The sequence below is a fragment of the Corvus brachyrhynchos genome, unplaced genomic scaffold (assembly GCF_000691975.1).
Source record: "Corvus brachyrhynchos isolate BGI_N302 unplaced genomic scaffold, ASM69197v1 scaffold48, whole genome shotgun sequence".
Classification (NCBI taxonomy): Eukaryota; Metazoa; Chordata; class Aves; order Passeriformes; family Corvidae; genus Corvus; species Corvus brachyrhynchos.
In genome coordinates, this window is record NW_008240027.1 from 3,343,647 (window position 1) to 3,359,009 (window position 15,363).

At 40.0% G+C, this 15,363-nt stretch overlaps 1 protein-coding gene across 1 annotated transcript in view; it reads right to left on the reverse strand.

The window, feature by feature from the left end:
• MAST2 (microtubule associated serine/threonine kinase 2) overlaps positions 1-15,363 on the reverse strand; it is a 168,293-nt gene that overhangs the window by 14,971 nt on the left and 137,959 nt on the right. The window contains exons 14-24 of the mRNA XM_017743446.1: positions 13,945-14,006; positions 13,203-13,288; positions 11,592-11,800; positions 10,540-10,678; positions 9,979-10,111; positions 8,440-8,605; positions 7,329-7,430; positions 5,598-5,720; positions 3,324-3,433; positions 1,141-1,295; positions 6-100 (exon numbers count right to left, since the gene is read on the reverse strand). Coding sequence (XP_017598935.1) covers positions 6-100; positions 1,141-1,295; positions 3,324-3,433; positions 5,598-5,720; positions 7,329-7,430; positions 8,440-8,605; positions 9,979-10,111; positions 10,540-10,678; positions 11,592-11,800; positions 13,203-13,288; positions 13,945-14,006 — 1,380 coding nt within the window. The remainder of the gene's footprint in view (positions 1-5; positions 101-1,140; positions 1,296-3,323; positions 3,434-5,597; positions 5,721-7,328; positions 7,431-8,439; positions 8,606-9,978; positions 10,112-10,539; positions 10,679-11,591; positions 11,801-13,202; positions 13,289-13,944; positions 14,007-15,363) is intronic.

Genomic DNA, 15,363 nt, shown 5'->3' on the forward strand with positions numbered 1-15,363 from the left:
GTGGCCCGGAGCCCCGGAGCGGCGGCCCCGCACCGTCAGCGGCGGGCTGGAGTCGCTCTCCGTGTGTGAGGACTCGGACATGGACAGGCGCTTGCGCAGGCTGAGGGGAGAACCAAGACAGGGCCCCCCAGTGAGTCAGGGGATGATGAGCTTTGAAGGGTGAAAATAGGGCACAGACCCGACTCGCGCATCTGAAGCCAATTTAAGGTGAAGTTTGGTGACCAAGCTACAACATTGGGAGTTAAAACAACAAAGACTTGGGGCATCACCTGAGTTGAGACTTCGAAATATTCCACTGTTAAGCTACTAGGAAACCAAGTGATAAACCCCCCAAAAAAATATAATAATATGAACATGATATTAAATATTATTTTAAAAATCACAATTGCAAAATGCAAATCATCCTCCATGTTCCTTTTGGAATTAGATGAATTTTTCTTTCAAAGCTGCTCAAATTAGAAGCCAGGAAGGCCTGTTGCAGAATGAAGTGCACCTCAGTTATGAGTGTAATCTACAAAATATTTTTGTTTTTAAGGGAGCCATATCAACTAGGTCAGAGCCATATTTTATGCTCTTTCCAATGCAAAATGTTAGTATAAAAACTTTACAGGGGTTACACAAAATGAGAGACATGCCTTTTATATGGTTAGTTTTCAGTAATGCCAGGAACATGGCAGGTATCCAAATTCTGGGTATTCATATATTTTACTGACACTTTTTATTAGAGCACAAGATTTTTTGGGCATCTTCTGAACTTCTGAAACTTTGAACTTTCCTAACGATTTCTCTACTTTGTAACAAAAGGTCAAAGTCTGGCAACACCAGACTTTGCATTAATTTAACAAAAAAATTGCTGCGGGTCCATCTCTGATGTAACGTAAGAAATCTGCCCTTAAGGTTAGAATATCTTTGAATTCATTAAAAGTATTTGCTACAAATTTAGAAGATGTTAGGACTTAACTAGATACATTTAAGGACCGTATCACTTCTACACTTTCACTTTTAGCTATTCAATCCAGGCTTCTCCTGTGGAAATACAACATATGAAGCTCTCCTGACCTAACACTGGTCACAGAAAGTTTTGGCTGGTGTTTCTTAGCTGCTGTGGGAAGGCAGAAGACTCAGTTGCACAGAACTCACATTTCAGGAGACCCAATGACCCAGCTGCGGTCCCGGCTCTTCAAGCCCCCCAGGCTGTCCAGCCGATCATCTTTTTCCTCGCTCAGGCTCCGCTTGGTTGGTGGTGGAGTCTTCCTCTCCTCGTGGATGGAAAGTCTTTCCATGCTGCTGTACACCTGCGTGCAGCAAAAGATCCTTCTGTGCAGGGAAAACCAACCCACGGAGCCTTTTCTGAGCATGGGGCAAAATCTTCCCTCGAAATTTCGCCCTGAAAGCATGAACTTGGTAATGTTCTTTGACCAAATAACGCAGTGCAGGTGTGACATGCTCAAGGTGTGCCAGGGAGGAAAGGAAAAAGGCCCAGCTTCAGAAGCACTAAAATACTTTTCTACAACAGCACCCAACACTTCTCCTTTGAAAACACAACAGAAATACTGGGAAACTTTGTGAAATGACTTGATTTTTGGTTTTAACGATTCTCAAATGTAAGAGGACCTATTGCTAAAGACAGCTCCATAAGTCTTGAATGCTGGCATCTGGATCTTGAAATCTTACTACACAAATTCACTTCAGTGATAGGCATCATGCTCATGACCCCATTTCATTATCATCAGTCTATCAGCATTGCCCCAAGCTTATTTCAGAACAAAAAAGTCCTGCCCTCCTCAAGGAATCTACTATAATGCTGACAGCTTAATGAAAGTGCCTTTCTTGGTTTTACAGCCGTCTTTAAATAATTAAATGATTAAGCAAAAAAATCCATCCTTTTAAAACTACACTTGACTGTGAACCTAATTTACATAAGAAGAGATTAATGAAAATAATGTTATTAAAAATTCAGAGCATCAACAAGATAACTATTAATAAATCATATGGCTGAATTGTCAGACAAGAATTTCAAAATATAATGAGCCTTTTATGCCTCCCACATTACAAATGCTGTGTAATTTTCCAGGTCTTAAAATAAATTCATTAAAAGTGAACTTTCTCTCTTTGTGGCAGAAACACTGAACCCTAAAGAAAAGCTTCAGTCTAACAAATGAGTAATACTCATGGTGAGAAAAGGAAGAGAAAAGAAACCCTTACATACTCATGAGCACTTTTTCAAAACACCAACTAATCCTCAGGTCCAATTTTAAACATACTTTTAGTGATGCAAATCAGGAGCAACTCCATAAAATTAAGAGTAACTGTTATTTAAACCACTGTAGCCTGGTTGAGGACAAAGAACAAACTCGTCCTTAAAAACTGACTTCAGCAGTGGGAAAGTGGAGGAACTGTTGTGAAAAACTGAAATACTTTTCAGAGCTCCTTAATAAAATTCCTACTCCCATCTCACTAAGATGGAAATACAATTCATAAAGTGGCTCAAAACAGCATTTCTTCTCCCTTCTGCTCCTCCCAAACATATTTTATCAGGAAGACCAATGTACTGCTTTCCTTCTAGTTATGTATTTGAAAACACCTGAGGTTTTATGTTTTGTAGAACTCAGGTCATTCTTGCTGCTTTCCTCTGGACTCCCTTTTACTGGTCCATCTTCATTTTCAAGAACATTGTCCAGTACAGATCAGAATACCCCAGTGATGCCCTTCCTACTGGTAAGCCCAGTATGGAAAATTACTGCTTCAATAATTTGGCACATCTAACTCTTGAGGGACTATGTTCCCAGACCCTTCTCTTTGAAATTGTCACCTTGCCTTTTGCTCCTTGGGCTGTATTTGAGACCATGAGCAACCTCAGAGATGTAAACTTCACTGATGTTCTTACCCCCTTTGATTTTAGACCCTTATTCCAAATGTCAGAATCCATTGTCATCCCAATACCATCTTGTCACCTATGGAAGGTCCTTTCAGAATGAGACTGCTCAAAGCAAGTAAGTTTTGGATACTCCCTATGCCAGCATCCAAGTCATTAGTAAAAACACCAAACTGTATCAGATGCAGAAGAGACCTACACAATGTCCTGCATACTGAAAGTTTAAGAAATATAAAATCTTACTCTCTGATTGTTCTGGTTCTCACCTTCTAAAAGGCCACAAACTACCACAGAATAAACAACTCATACAGCGTTCGTCTTCCTCAGTGAATACTACACACCATGAGATGCCATAGAGCACCCACATGATTAAAATCTGCCCCTTACGAAGCAAAGAAACCATGTTCCTCTCTAGATTTTTTCCTTCAACAAGTTATTATGTCCCTACCTTGCTGAACCTGGGGGAGCACGAGGAAAACTGCCGAATTTCCACGTGATCATCATCATTGGTGTCCTCCTCTTCTTCCGAATCCAGGTGTTGGTATCGTTCTGAACGGGCTGGGAACAAGACACGGCACTTGTATCAGTGTGGGCAGTGTCGGTATTTCACACCTCAAGCATTGCTAATGGTCTGCTTAAAGAACTTTGAGTGTTTATACACCATGCAGGGTTATTTCCCTTAATACTGAAACATACCCAGCCAGTTTCTGCTCATCCCGTGCAATTGCCAGTGAAGAATATCTCCTTGGCACTGAATTTATCTTATCCTGTCAGCTGTATTCCATTCTGGAAGCAGCTGATACTCAAAAGGTGTCTAATCCTGCATACCCTTTGTGGTAGGGATATTTCTTCCCTACAGCACACAATCGTATGGAAGGAAACACAGAAACAATTCACCGTTCCGCTTTCCAATAAACAGCTTTTTGATTGTACAAAGTCTGTCCTGCGTACATACATACATACATACAAGCCTACTTTAAAAAATAAAAACATTTTCCCCCCAAAAATCTCCTCTTTTCCCTCCTGCAACTAGGAAAAGGATTAGATTTTGTGAAAGAAAATGGGCAAGCAGCCAATATGCAAAGCTATTTTTAATGCAAAAACTTCTTCCAGAGAGATTTTGTGCTTTGAGATTTGCGGCACTGGATTTCTAAGCCAGCCACACTGGATTTTGTGGGGTGGGCACTAATAAGTTTGGCTATAGAAAGCTGATAGCTACACTGAGCCAAATTTGCTGCACCACATCAGCCAGAAAGCTGATTTATAAAAGACTTTTATAAATTCTAACGTTTTCTGCATTAGGGTTTGTAACAGCAACGCCAACTCCTATCCGTGTCTATGTGAGATATTTCCTGATGTGAGAATTCCAGCCTTTATAAAGGATTCACATCAAAGGCACCCTGATGCTGAGTGTGCCTGGGCACGTGGGGAGTTTCCCAACATTCTGACTTGACAGACACAGACATTTTACTTTTACCCACCAGGATCTGCTCGTGGCTGCTGCACTGGGCCTCTGCCAGTCGCTGACCCAACTCAGTGACCAAAGTTTCCACATCCAGTAGGTACAGTTAGTGGTGGGAACACCCCACTACATCTGTTTCTCCATGTGTGTTGTACCAGTAAACCTCAAGACCTGCAGAAACCCCACCTCTGCCCCCTCTGCACAGCTTGACTCCAATTGCTCTCTGCAGCAACCACACAGAGATTTCTCATTCCATCTTGCTCTCCCATCCTACCTCTCCATACAAGCCCCAGCCTAAAAGCCCCTTCCCCAAACTCGAAGAGCACTATCTAAATGGAATCACTGCTTGTGCAGTGTGAGAGCCAAGCAAATGGAGGCAGCTGCTCTCTCCCTCCTTTCACTCTCTGCAAAGCACAGGAGCTTAGCAAAAGTGTGCTTCATGCAGATTTGATCAGTCCCATGGTCCTAGGATGGGAGAGATTCCATTGATGCAGAGCACAAATTTCCCTATCTCAGAGAACTGAAACAGCCAGTATGCCATTCTGCAGCTGGAGAGGGGGAAAGACCTCACCCTGACCAAGCCCCTTCCACCTGCTCAGCTCCCCAAGTCAAATGAGAAAAGTTAGGGAGCAGAGGGTCTGGGAACAGAGATCTCTCCATCCCTCCTGTGACGCTCCTCCCTTCTCTCCCAAGAACACTGACCCTGTCTGGTGCTTATCTTGAAATACCAGGAATCTTACATAACACTGATACCATGGCAGTTCCCATTTATACACAGCAGACAAACACTTCACTTCATATCTCATCAGACTTAATAATACTAAAGTGATACACTTGCAGTGAAATTAATTTAAATTACTTTAAATCTCTTCAGAATTTTCCCCACATACTTGTCTTCAAGGTCTAGGGTTTGTTTTGGGTTTTTTAAAAAACATTTATTTGCTGAAAACTGGGTTTACCAAATGCTTCGGAAGAAGTTTAATAAACCCAGCATGACAATGGCAGCACCTCTCACTGCAGGGCCATGGCTGGCAGGACCACAGGCACCAGTGAAAGGCCAACTAACTCCAGCAGCAGCCCTTTTTCATTTACAATTAATTTGCCTTCAGAGAAACCTTACTTGGCATTCAACAGAAACTTTTAAAAGCAATTTCCATCAAGTGTTTTATTCAATTTCTAAAATGACTTATCTCTAACAATTTCAAAAATGAAATATGCACAAGAAATATGATGCTGTTTAGGCCAAATCTTAAGTCTTACTGTCAAAATAGCTTGTGTCATCCTCAGATTCCAACTGTGGGATGAATTCAGCTTTCTGTCGGAGTAATCCATTCCAGTCCAAATCTTTAAAGAACCGATGCTGCTTCACTTCAAAGGCACTACCTGAAATAAGCACCTTTTATTGCAGAGTATTTCTTTCAGCATTTGCGTAACATCAAAAACAAACCCTAAAAATATTGAGAGCCTAAGAGAATGTACTTGAGTACTTTTAAGTTACACATTTTCCAGGAATTTTGAGAAACAACTTACCCTTTTACCAAAGTGATCATGCAGGATAAAACCTGAACAAGATTTCCTCCTTCCCACCTCCTCTTCCTGTTTAGCAACAACACAGATGCTGGAAGACAGCATCTGCTATTGCATTCATTCCACAGCGAGTTGCAAGATTAAGAAGTAACACCTTAATTTAACATTTTCAAACTCTAAACACCATCTTATTCATAACTGAATGAAGAGAGCAAACTCAGAGAGGCACTTACTTAGAATGTGGGTGACAACTCACAACTCCACTGTTGTGAATAAGCCCATTCATGTGCCTAGAACAAGACAGGTCTCACCTATCTTCCTGAATTAGTATCTTTTGTTATTAAGCTCAGAAGCTTGGGTACCCAGAAGGAAAAAGTAAAGACTATCTGTCTACCAGTACACACATTTTTTCAAATGAAATTAATATTCATAGCAGATGCCACTGTCTTTTTAGAAAAGAAAAGAGCAGAGGAAAAGAGATAAAAGGTTTGTTGAGTGCCAGTGGCACTACGACATGCCAAGTGAAACAGCAGTCTCAGCACTACAGGTATATAAGAAATAAAAAAAAAATCAGTCCATTAACTCATTTTATAAGGTTAGAAACTCTGCATCTTTTCCATGACAGCAACATCTTTCAAGTACATGGATTTTAAGTAGAGAAGAACATGTGAAAACCATCTGATATCATTATTAATTCATGATCTATTCATCACCCTTGTGTGCTAAGTCTGCTGACTACATGCACCTTTTGGAACTGTTATATATTTATCTCTAAGCTTTTTTCTTATCCTTAAAGTGTAGTTTTGAATTGAAAATCCCAAATTAAATTAAACTAATCAAATCAACGAAAGATGAGCTGTGCTGTGAAGCCACAGTGTTGCACAAATTATTTTAAAACAAAAGTATAGCTAGAGATTATTTATGATTATTTACTATGAGGAAATGAGAAGTGTTGGCTTGTAAAACTTTATATTTGACATTATAATACAGAAAGACTGACATACATATCTGACTTTGCCAAAAAGATTATCAGACTTTGCTGTATGTTTGGAGAATTCTACACTACAGGCCTCTAGGAATGGGAAAGTTTTATTTTATTACACCCAGGAATTCACATGCATGGCAGGGATTAAGCCCCTACTCAAAGAGAACTTCAAAGAAATCTGATTATACACTGTTCAAATGGAGACACAACCCTCAAGCCTATAATGGAACAGCACAAATCAGAGAAGTTATGCTGCCAAGCTGACAGTGCCCCTTTCCTGCTTCCCAAACAAGACAGGAATATCTGTCTGGCTCATGGACATCTGACACTAATTCCCAGAGCTCCACCACACTGAATCCAGTATAAACTGCTCCCCAGCTCTAGATGAGCATTGTTCAACACGAGTGGCTGTGCATCACTGGCAAGGTAGCTTCATCCCCTGCTTCTGGACAGTGCTTTCCTGTGCCCAAGGTTCTTACCTGTTCCCATTCTTTCCAGAGGATTTTGGCGGAGAAGCTTAGAAATGAGGTCCTGGGCATCGGGTGGCAGTGCATCATCTCCTTCTGGCCAGGCAATTTCATCTGGGGACAAAAAGAGACTTGACATTTTCTACCAGCTTCCCAACAAATTTGAATAACCATTCACACTCCTATACCTCAAAGTGCAACGTTGAGAACTGCCCCAGAAGCATAAATACCTTAAATTCAGCAGCTTAATATAATTCAAGCATTGACATTTTCCAAAATGCATAAAATTCAGCATCAGCTAAAGCTGCTGTCAATCTAAGCAGTGCTTGTGGAGACAAAAAAAAGCTTTAAGGACTCTATTAATAAAGTATGAAATGGGACTTCCATGACAATCCATAAACAAAGACAGTGACAATACCGTGGCTGTATCTCCTGCCTGCACATTCCACAGTCATTATACTTGGAACAGAGAGAACAATTCACAGGTAACGATTTCATGCATCATACTTAGTGCTTTGCTGAAATTTGCTTTTTACAAAGGACATTTGCCAAGTGTGTTAAAAATTTACTGCTTCAGAAAGCATTCCCAATAGGAAATGATTTCATTGGCATATTCACCAAGTGAACATAAAGCAATTGTCCAACTCCAAGCATGAGACAGGTTTAAAAAGCCACAAGACGTGAAGGTACTGAGTACAACAGCTTCAATGTATTGTACTCAGAATTTCCTTTGATTTCATTTATACAAAATTACTAATTGACTGGCATTTGGACCCACGAAAACAATAACCAAACTCGGCCTGAATTAGATGAATTGGCAGCTGTTTCTTTCATATTCTCCACCATTTAAGTTAAAAGAACAGAAAAATCCCCAAATATTTTTCCTCAATCCCACAAGGATTTGTATGACTCCCACACCATGACAGAACTATTTAGGAAGATGTTAAGCAACACAACAACCTTCCCTAGCTTAAATCAGATGGAAGCTGCTTTGACACAGAAAGTTAGAAGTACTAAAATTAAACCCCATTATTCTATACCTAGTCCTTCCTGATTAAACTGCGTATCTCAATATTTTCAAAGCACATTTTGAAACCCCTTCAGAGCCAGAGCAGAAACTTACCACTGATCACTTGTCCAAACAGCTCTTCAGGTGTGTCCCCAAAGAAAGGAACGCAGCCGACCAGGAACTCGTACAGGATAACTCCCATGGCCCACCAATCCACAGGCTTCCCATAGCCCTGGCGCAGGATCACTTCTGGTGCAATGTACTCTGGAGTCCCACAGACCTCAAGAGAAACACGCAAGAAAGCAATAAATCTACAAATTGCCAAATTCATGTCAAAGCTTATTTTGTCTTTTTTTTGGTTTTTTTTTCTTTTCCCCCCTCAGAGCTTTACAAGGAAGTTATTAATGTTTTGCCACTGACCACTTCATGCTGTGAACTACTTCCATGGAGCAAGAGTTTATATTTGAAGAACACATTACCTGCACAGAAATAACATAACATGAAATTAAATGTTCCTAGTGTGAACATGCCAGCTAAGTAGTTCTTTGGTGCATGCACAGGAAAGCATATGGGAAAAATGCATATTCTGTGTGTTTAGGTCTGACAGCTTGATGGATGTCTGCTGGCACAGCTACAGCTACCAGGAACTGAGTTTTGACAAACCTCTCACATCTCTGTGCTAACAGAATTTAGTTTCACAGATGCAGAATTAGCAGCACAGCATGATTACACACTTCAGCCTTAATCTTGGGAGGTACAGCTGGCATGGACAATGGCTAAGGAAATTACCTTGGAAGATCTAAGTTGCCTGGGGCTTAGAAGCAGCGACAACAATAACAAAATAGTTGTGAAAGACAAAACACTGTAAAGTGCAAGAATATGATCTAATGACTTAGGAGAGTTCTGCTAGAAAAAGCATCCTTACTCAGAAACAAAGGAAGACAACACCACAGGACGATTATGAATCAATACTTGGCACAACTAAAAATTCAGCTGAAAAATTCAGCTGTGATCCTAGGTATCTTCAGAAGAGAGAAGCAGTTTTTAATCCCATTATACTGGTGAGCCTGCATCCGGAATAGTTTCTTCAACTATGCCCAGAGAATATAAACTCAAACAGAGGGAGTTACATGGAAGAGCTATTCATTCATCAAAGGAAAATCTATCTTGTTAGCTAGAACAACTTAGCTGGTTAAGCCTAGCAAAATGAAGGCTAAGGAGAAAAATGACCCTTAGTAAATATCATGGGGATAAAAATCAATTTTTAAGCCATTAGACAAAATTACAAGAAACATACAGAAACTTGCCATGAACTTTCTAAGCACCAGAAGGGGGAGATCGTGGAACAACCTTCCAGCAAAATCCATGTTACATCCCTACACCAACTTCTGTTTACACCTGCACTGCTGCCTGGGCCACCCTTTCAGCATCCTAAACTAAGAGCTGAAGTGCATGACTCCAAAACGAGAAGCTGAAATAACAAACAATGTCAACTTATGTACAAACGTGAGAGCGGACTTGTATCTTTTTCTCTCATTTTACAGTGCACAGCACAGCATTAAGGCAGAGAAGGAGGGCTGCAAACTCTGATTCTATCCCAAGACAGAATCCTGAATCTGATCCCACATCAACAGATAAAATTTTTCAGCTTACCTGCTTGTCCAGGAATTCCCTGGTATCCTTCTCAATGTGGCCCTCATAAAGATTAGTTGTAAGACTCATTAGCCCAATTTTGGACAGTCCAAAGTCTGTTAGTTTAATATGACCCATTGAAGTTATCAGGAGACTAAAAGAAAGAGAAGTAAAATAATGCAACATTCATTTAATTGTTTCCCAAAAGCAATTTAAAACAAAAAGAACACAAGATAATGCTAAGGAAGATCTCAGTGTTACACCCCCACTAAACACCTGGAAAAACCTCCTGTGCAAACAAATATCACAGAGCAGACAAGGCAACTAGGAGTGAAACTATTTTCTGCCATAATTTCATCAGTGTAGCAACAGCTCTGAGATAATACCTGAAGACATTCTTCCCACCCTTTCTCAGTGCCTATCTGCTTCTACATCAGTAGCAAGAGACTCCATAAAACCTCCTACATGTCAGACACTGTTGAAGACCAATGCTGTCTCCACTCCTCATGTCCTGTTGCCTACAGAGAAAGCCCCTGAAGGACTGGCTCTGTCCCTCCAGTTCCTGAGGGGCCAAAGACTTACTTATCAGGTTTTAGGTCACGGTGAACAATCCCATAATTGTGTAGGTACTCCAGTGCCAGAACAGTCTCAGCAAAATACATCCTCGCCATATCAACAGGTAGGGCACCAATGTTCTTGAGAAGAGTAGCACAATCACCTCCTAGAAAGAAAACATTTGCACATACAGCACGTTGAAACAGCAAACAGCAGTAAGAAAGAACAGCTGTGGGTCTGCAACACAACGTTAGACTAAGTTTTCTAAAGGCTGTCTCTCACAACCCCGTTAGGAGGAATTCTAAAGATCTCTCTGTAGTTTGTCTTGAACTTACAACAAATATTAAAATCCTAGGGAAATTGAGATCCATATATGTGGGGCAGGCTTAGACAGGAATTGTACAGATGCCATTTACAAACTGAAGGAAGCCTTGAAGAAAGTAAGGCTGTGGACTCCTGATTCAAGCTTCCTGCCACATGTCATTTGAGAACACTGGCCACACATGTCATTCGACCTTCATTTCTACTTGCAAAGAGGAATTAATATTAAAATTTCCTATTGTCAGTACATCTGATTTCATTCCACTAATTTATCTGAAAGAGCACTGATACAATAACTCTAATCTTATTTCTCAAACATTCAGTCAAGCAAACCAGGCATAAGAAATTAATCCTACCCACCAGTGGATATTGCTTATAATAAGATATACTGATAAAGTAAAATCAAATTATATTTCAAAGAATAAGCAAACCAAACAACCAAAAAAACCAACCCCAGCATAAAATAGCACTTTATTTTTAAAAAGATTGCTAAAGAACAAAGACTATGGTTCTTAAGTCTTTTTCTAACTGCAATGTCAAACAAATGTGCTATGGATCCAGCCATGCCATCCCACATGAGAGAGGGAGGGCTTCCTTTCCAATGAAGACTGGAAAGTGCCTGCTGACTTCTGACCTCAGCAGGGAGGCTCAGCTCCACTGCAAACATGTTGCATCAGGCACAGGGATGTGTGACTGTGTGTACCCCACATCCATCCCAACTAAGGCCCCTTTGGAGGTGTGGATGATGACAACCATACCTTCCACATACTCCATAACCATGCACAGGTGCCGCTTGGTCTCAAAGGAGCAGAACATGCTGACCACGAAGGGGTTCTCTGCAAACGTCAGGATATCTCTCTCCACAAAGGCCTGCTGGATCTGGTTTCTCAGGATCAGGTTCTGCTTGTTGATCTTCTTCATGGCAAAACGCTGGCGGGTGGTCTTGTGCCGCACCAAATACACCGCTCTGCAAAAGCACACACCAAGAGGAAAAGGTCCCTTTTCAGTTCAAACTGCTTTGCTGTGGGGTTAAGTTTGGAGCTCTTTGTGGTTTTGTTGTTTTGTTAGGGGGTTTTTAAACAGTGATGGTAACTGTTTTGAATGGATCCCGACAGATTTATCCATGACTCCATAAAATCCCATTTCAGTGGCAAGCTTCCCTAGAAAAGAAGGAACCCCATGACGCTTCCTTCCCAAAGCTACTCTGCTTTCTTGAATAAAGCAGCATTTTTGCTGATGTGACAAACAAGGAGATATTTCAAACACAAATGTCACAAACTTCCATAAGCACCATTGCAGAGCAGCATGTATTTTTCAACAGTCACCACTTTGCTTAAAAAATTGTCCAAAATCTATGGAATCAGCACGAGTTCTTTCCAAGCTCCATAAAACTAATTTGACGCAGCACTGTCACCAGGGATTTCCTTCAGTAAAGTATCTCTTACACTTCTATCATTTGCAGATCATTAGATTCCTGCACATTAATAATACAGTTTGCAAATAAAATTTTCATCCAGTCTGCCTGCCTTATTGAATCAGTACTTGTTTCCCTTTCTCTGGAGTACATTACATTTACCATGGCATTGTGTCTCACCAGCCCCTGACTATAAAATAAACCCAGGATAAAGACATGTGACTAACAGCAAAACTACCACTTCTCTCTCCCCTTTTTACAAAGTTACATGGGACTTGTGCAGAAATATGACTGAAGAGATTTAAGATCTTTTTGTCTAATAATATGACTCTTCAACATGCTCCACTGTGTCTTCACTCACTAAAAACCATGCTTGCACTTTTTCCACATTTAGTGTTTTAAAAGTGAGTTGTTGTTAACTAAGCACCCACTTCCACAAAACACTCAAACACATGCTCAGGGTTTGCTGTTATGACCTACTGAGTATCACTGCTTTTCAGTAACAGCCTAATGACCTCACTAGTAAGGATTTATGAACTGCAAAGAGTCAGAAACTGCCTTTTAAAATTCTGGATAGGTTTGTATGTGCAGTTAAAATTGTAACTGACTGAATTCATACTTGATTCTTCAATGGATAATAAAATCTAATAGCCTTTCTCAAGTATTACTCCACACAGAGGATTTACCCCAGTTAATTCTAGCACTTCTTTTAGCATTTCAAGTGCTCACAAACAGCCACATATGTTACATATATAAACTGAATACATGAAAGAAATTGCATCTCCCAGAAGAATGCAGAAGACACAACAAGTGTGGAACCTCTGTAGGACCTGAGCAAAATTACTTTATGCTTTGGACCTAACAAAACCCAGACATTTGCCAAACTTTGCTATAGCCCTTTCCTGGGTAGGACAACAATAGCATTTTCTTGTAATTCAAAGTTTAAAAGTCTTACCCATAAGCACCATTACTGATCAGTTTAATAGTTTCAAACTCTTCTTCAGATGGAGTTTTCTTTGACTGGACAGAGGCCCCACGGCTCTGGGGAAAGACAACACAAAAATGAAAAACAGGAGCAGGAAAGGAATGACTTAAGTCTATATGGTGTTTTTTTTGTCCTTTTGTTCTTTAAGCGCCCATTAGCTCAAACTCAATCCATTTCTAAATTTCTGGAGCCCTCAGCTTTAGGGCAATTGTCTGTTTGCAGATTCCCTCCATAACTATTAGCACAAAAAAGTCAGTGGACAGTAAGATTCAGGCCTTTCCTTAATATTAAATTTTTTAAAAAAACCAATAAAATAAGGATCTTTGAAACCTAGCCAGTTACATAATTAAATTTTTCCAGTGGTTTTACTAAAGTCAACTCTTTTCAACACCCATCACATTTTACAAATGTAGATATAAAGAATTCCTCCACATGATTTTCATTTGTAACTCCAAAAATTTAAAAAAAAAAAAAATCAACAAAACTTGGTAATAAAGCCTATTTGCATCTTTTAAACATTTTACCACCACTGTATAAAGATTTTCACATTTTTACAAGCATGTACTCTAGTTTTAATATGAGCTTTTAAATGTCAGCACCTTTTTTTTTTTAAAATTACAATTACTCTGCATTATAATTAATTCTTTACTGTAGACTACTTCTTTTGAGAGAAAAAAAAGTGCTAGACAGAGTGAGTGTATTACTGCTTTACCTCGACTGAATCATCTGTCTCGGGAGTGTCTGGGCTGTCATAGCTATTCAACTGGGCCATTTCTGAAAAGAAAGAGGAAAGATTACTTCTAATGATCTCAATCAAACGCTATTCTCTTTGTTTATACAAGAAAAACAGGATTTTAAGAGGTGCTTGTAGATGATGAAGGACATTTTCTCCCTCTGTAAAAAGTCACCCCCATTATACAGTGATAACCTTTAACATTTACTGCTGCAGGCAGTATTTTATATAAAGGCAAATATAATTAATTGTTCTAAATTTCTGCCTGACTTACTCTAGATGGTTTCTATAATAAGTAAAAGCAAAAAATGCATGGTTGGGGAAAGTGCTGTCTAGTTAATATTAAAACCTATTCCACACACATGTCTGCATGCAGCCTGGTGGCACCTCTGCGCTCCAAAACGAAAAAGCATCACATTTCAAACAGCTGCCCTCCATGTGATGTGGCTGATTCTGCAAAACGCTGAGCAGCAGCAAAGTGGGGGAAAGTCACTTAGTTTAGGCTACTCAGCTGTCGCAGGAGATGCTGTAAACTTTGCAAGCCCAAATCCTACCTTAGCTACGAGCCTCTGAACAGACACCACTGACATTTCTGGGTGCCCTCCTTACAGAAAGGAAATAAGGCACCTTGACATCTCCACACATTTCTAAAGAAAATTTGACTTTAGTAAGGGGAATTAGCGATGGAAAGGTTCTCTCCCATGACAGGGATCAAAGGAAATTTCCCTTTAATGTCAGATTTCAACAAATGCTATTAAATTGCATTTAGCAATCTTTGGTAGAAATTTTCCCGAAGAGCTCTTCACTTGAAGTCAACCTGTCACTGTCATTCCAGTAAACACCAGAGAAGTTAAACTAGTCCTAGCCAGACTACTAATTTATATTAAAATTATGCTCTCCTGAGATAACAGAAAGTATGGTTCAATCGCTGAAATATTCTGCAGTAACCTCCAGTCTCTGTCACACTTTCTATTGTTGCTGAACAAGCTGTGCATGCTTGGAGAACTTGTCACTTCAGCCAGCAAAGTGCCAGGCAGAAATATTAACTCACTAATTCTAAAGTTACAGTCTTCTGAGCCAATGTATGTCTATATTAAGTTTACCATATGTAATTCTGGCACCTTGCAGAGAAGCTGTTTCTGTCCTTACACTGCTCTCTTTGGTTTGGCTGCTACACAAGATGTAAAACTTCAATCTCACCTCCAGCTAAAAATTCATATTCATCTTCGTTTCTCACGGAAAACACAAAACCCACACTTTTCCCAAAGAGAACAATCAAGTGAGATGACAGGATACTTTCCAAACAGGCCACTAGCAGGCCAGGCAGATCAGAGGAATAACAGGTAAACTTTTACTGTCCAATGGCCCAGAGAAAACAGTTAAATCATAAAGCCATTT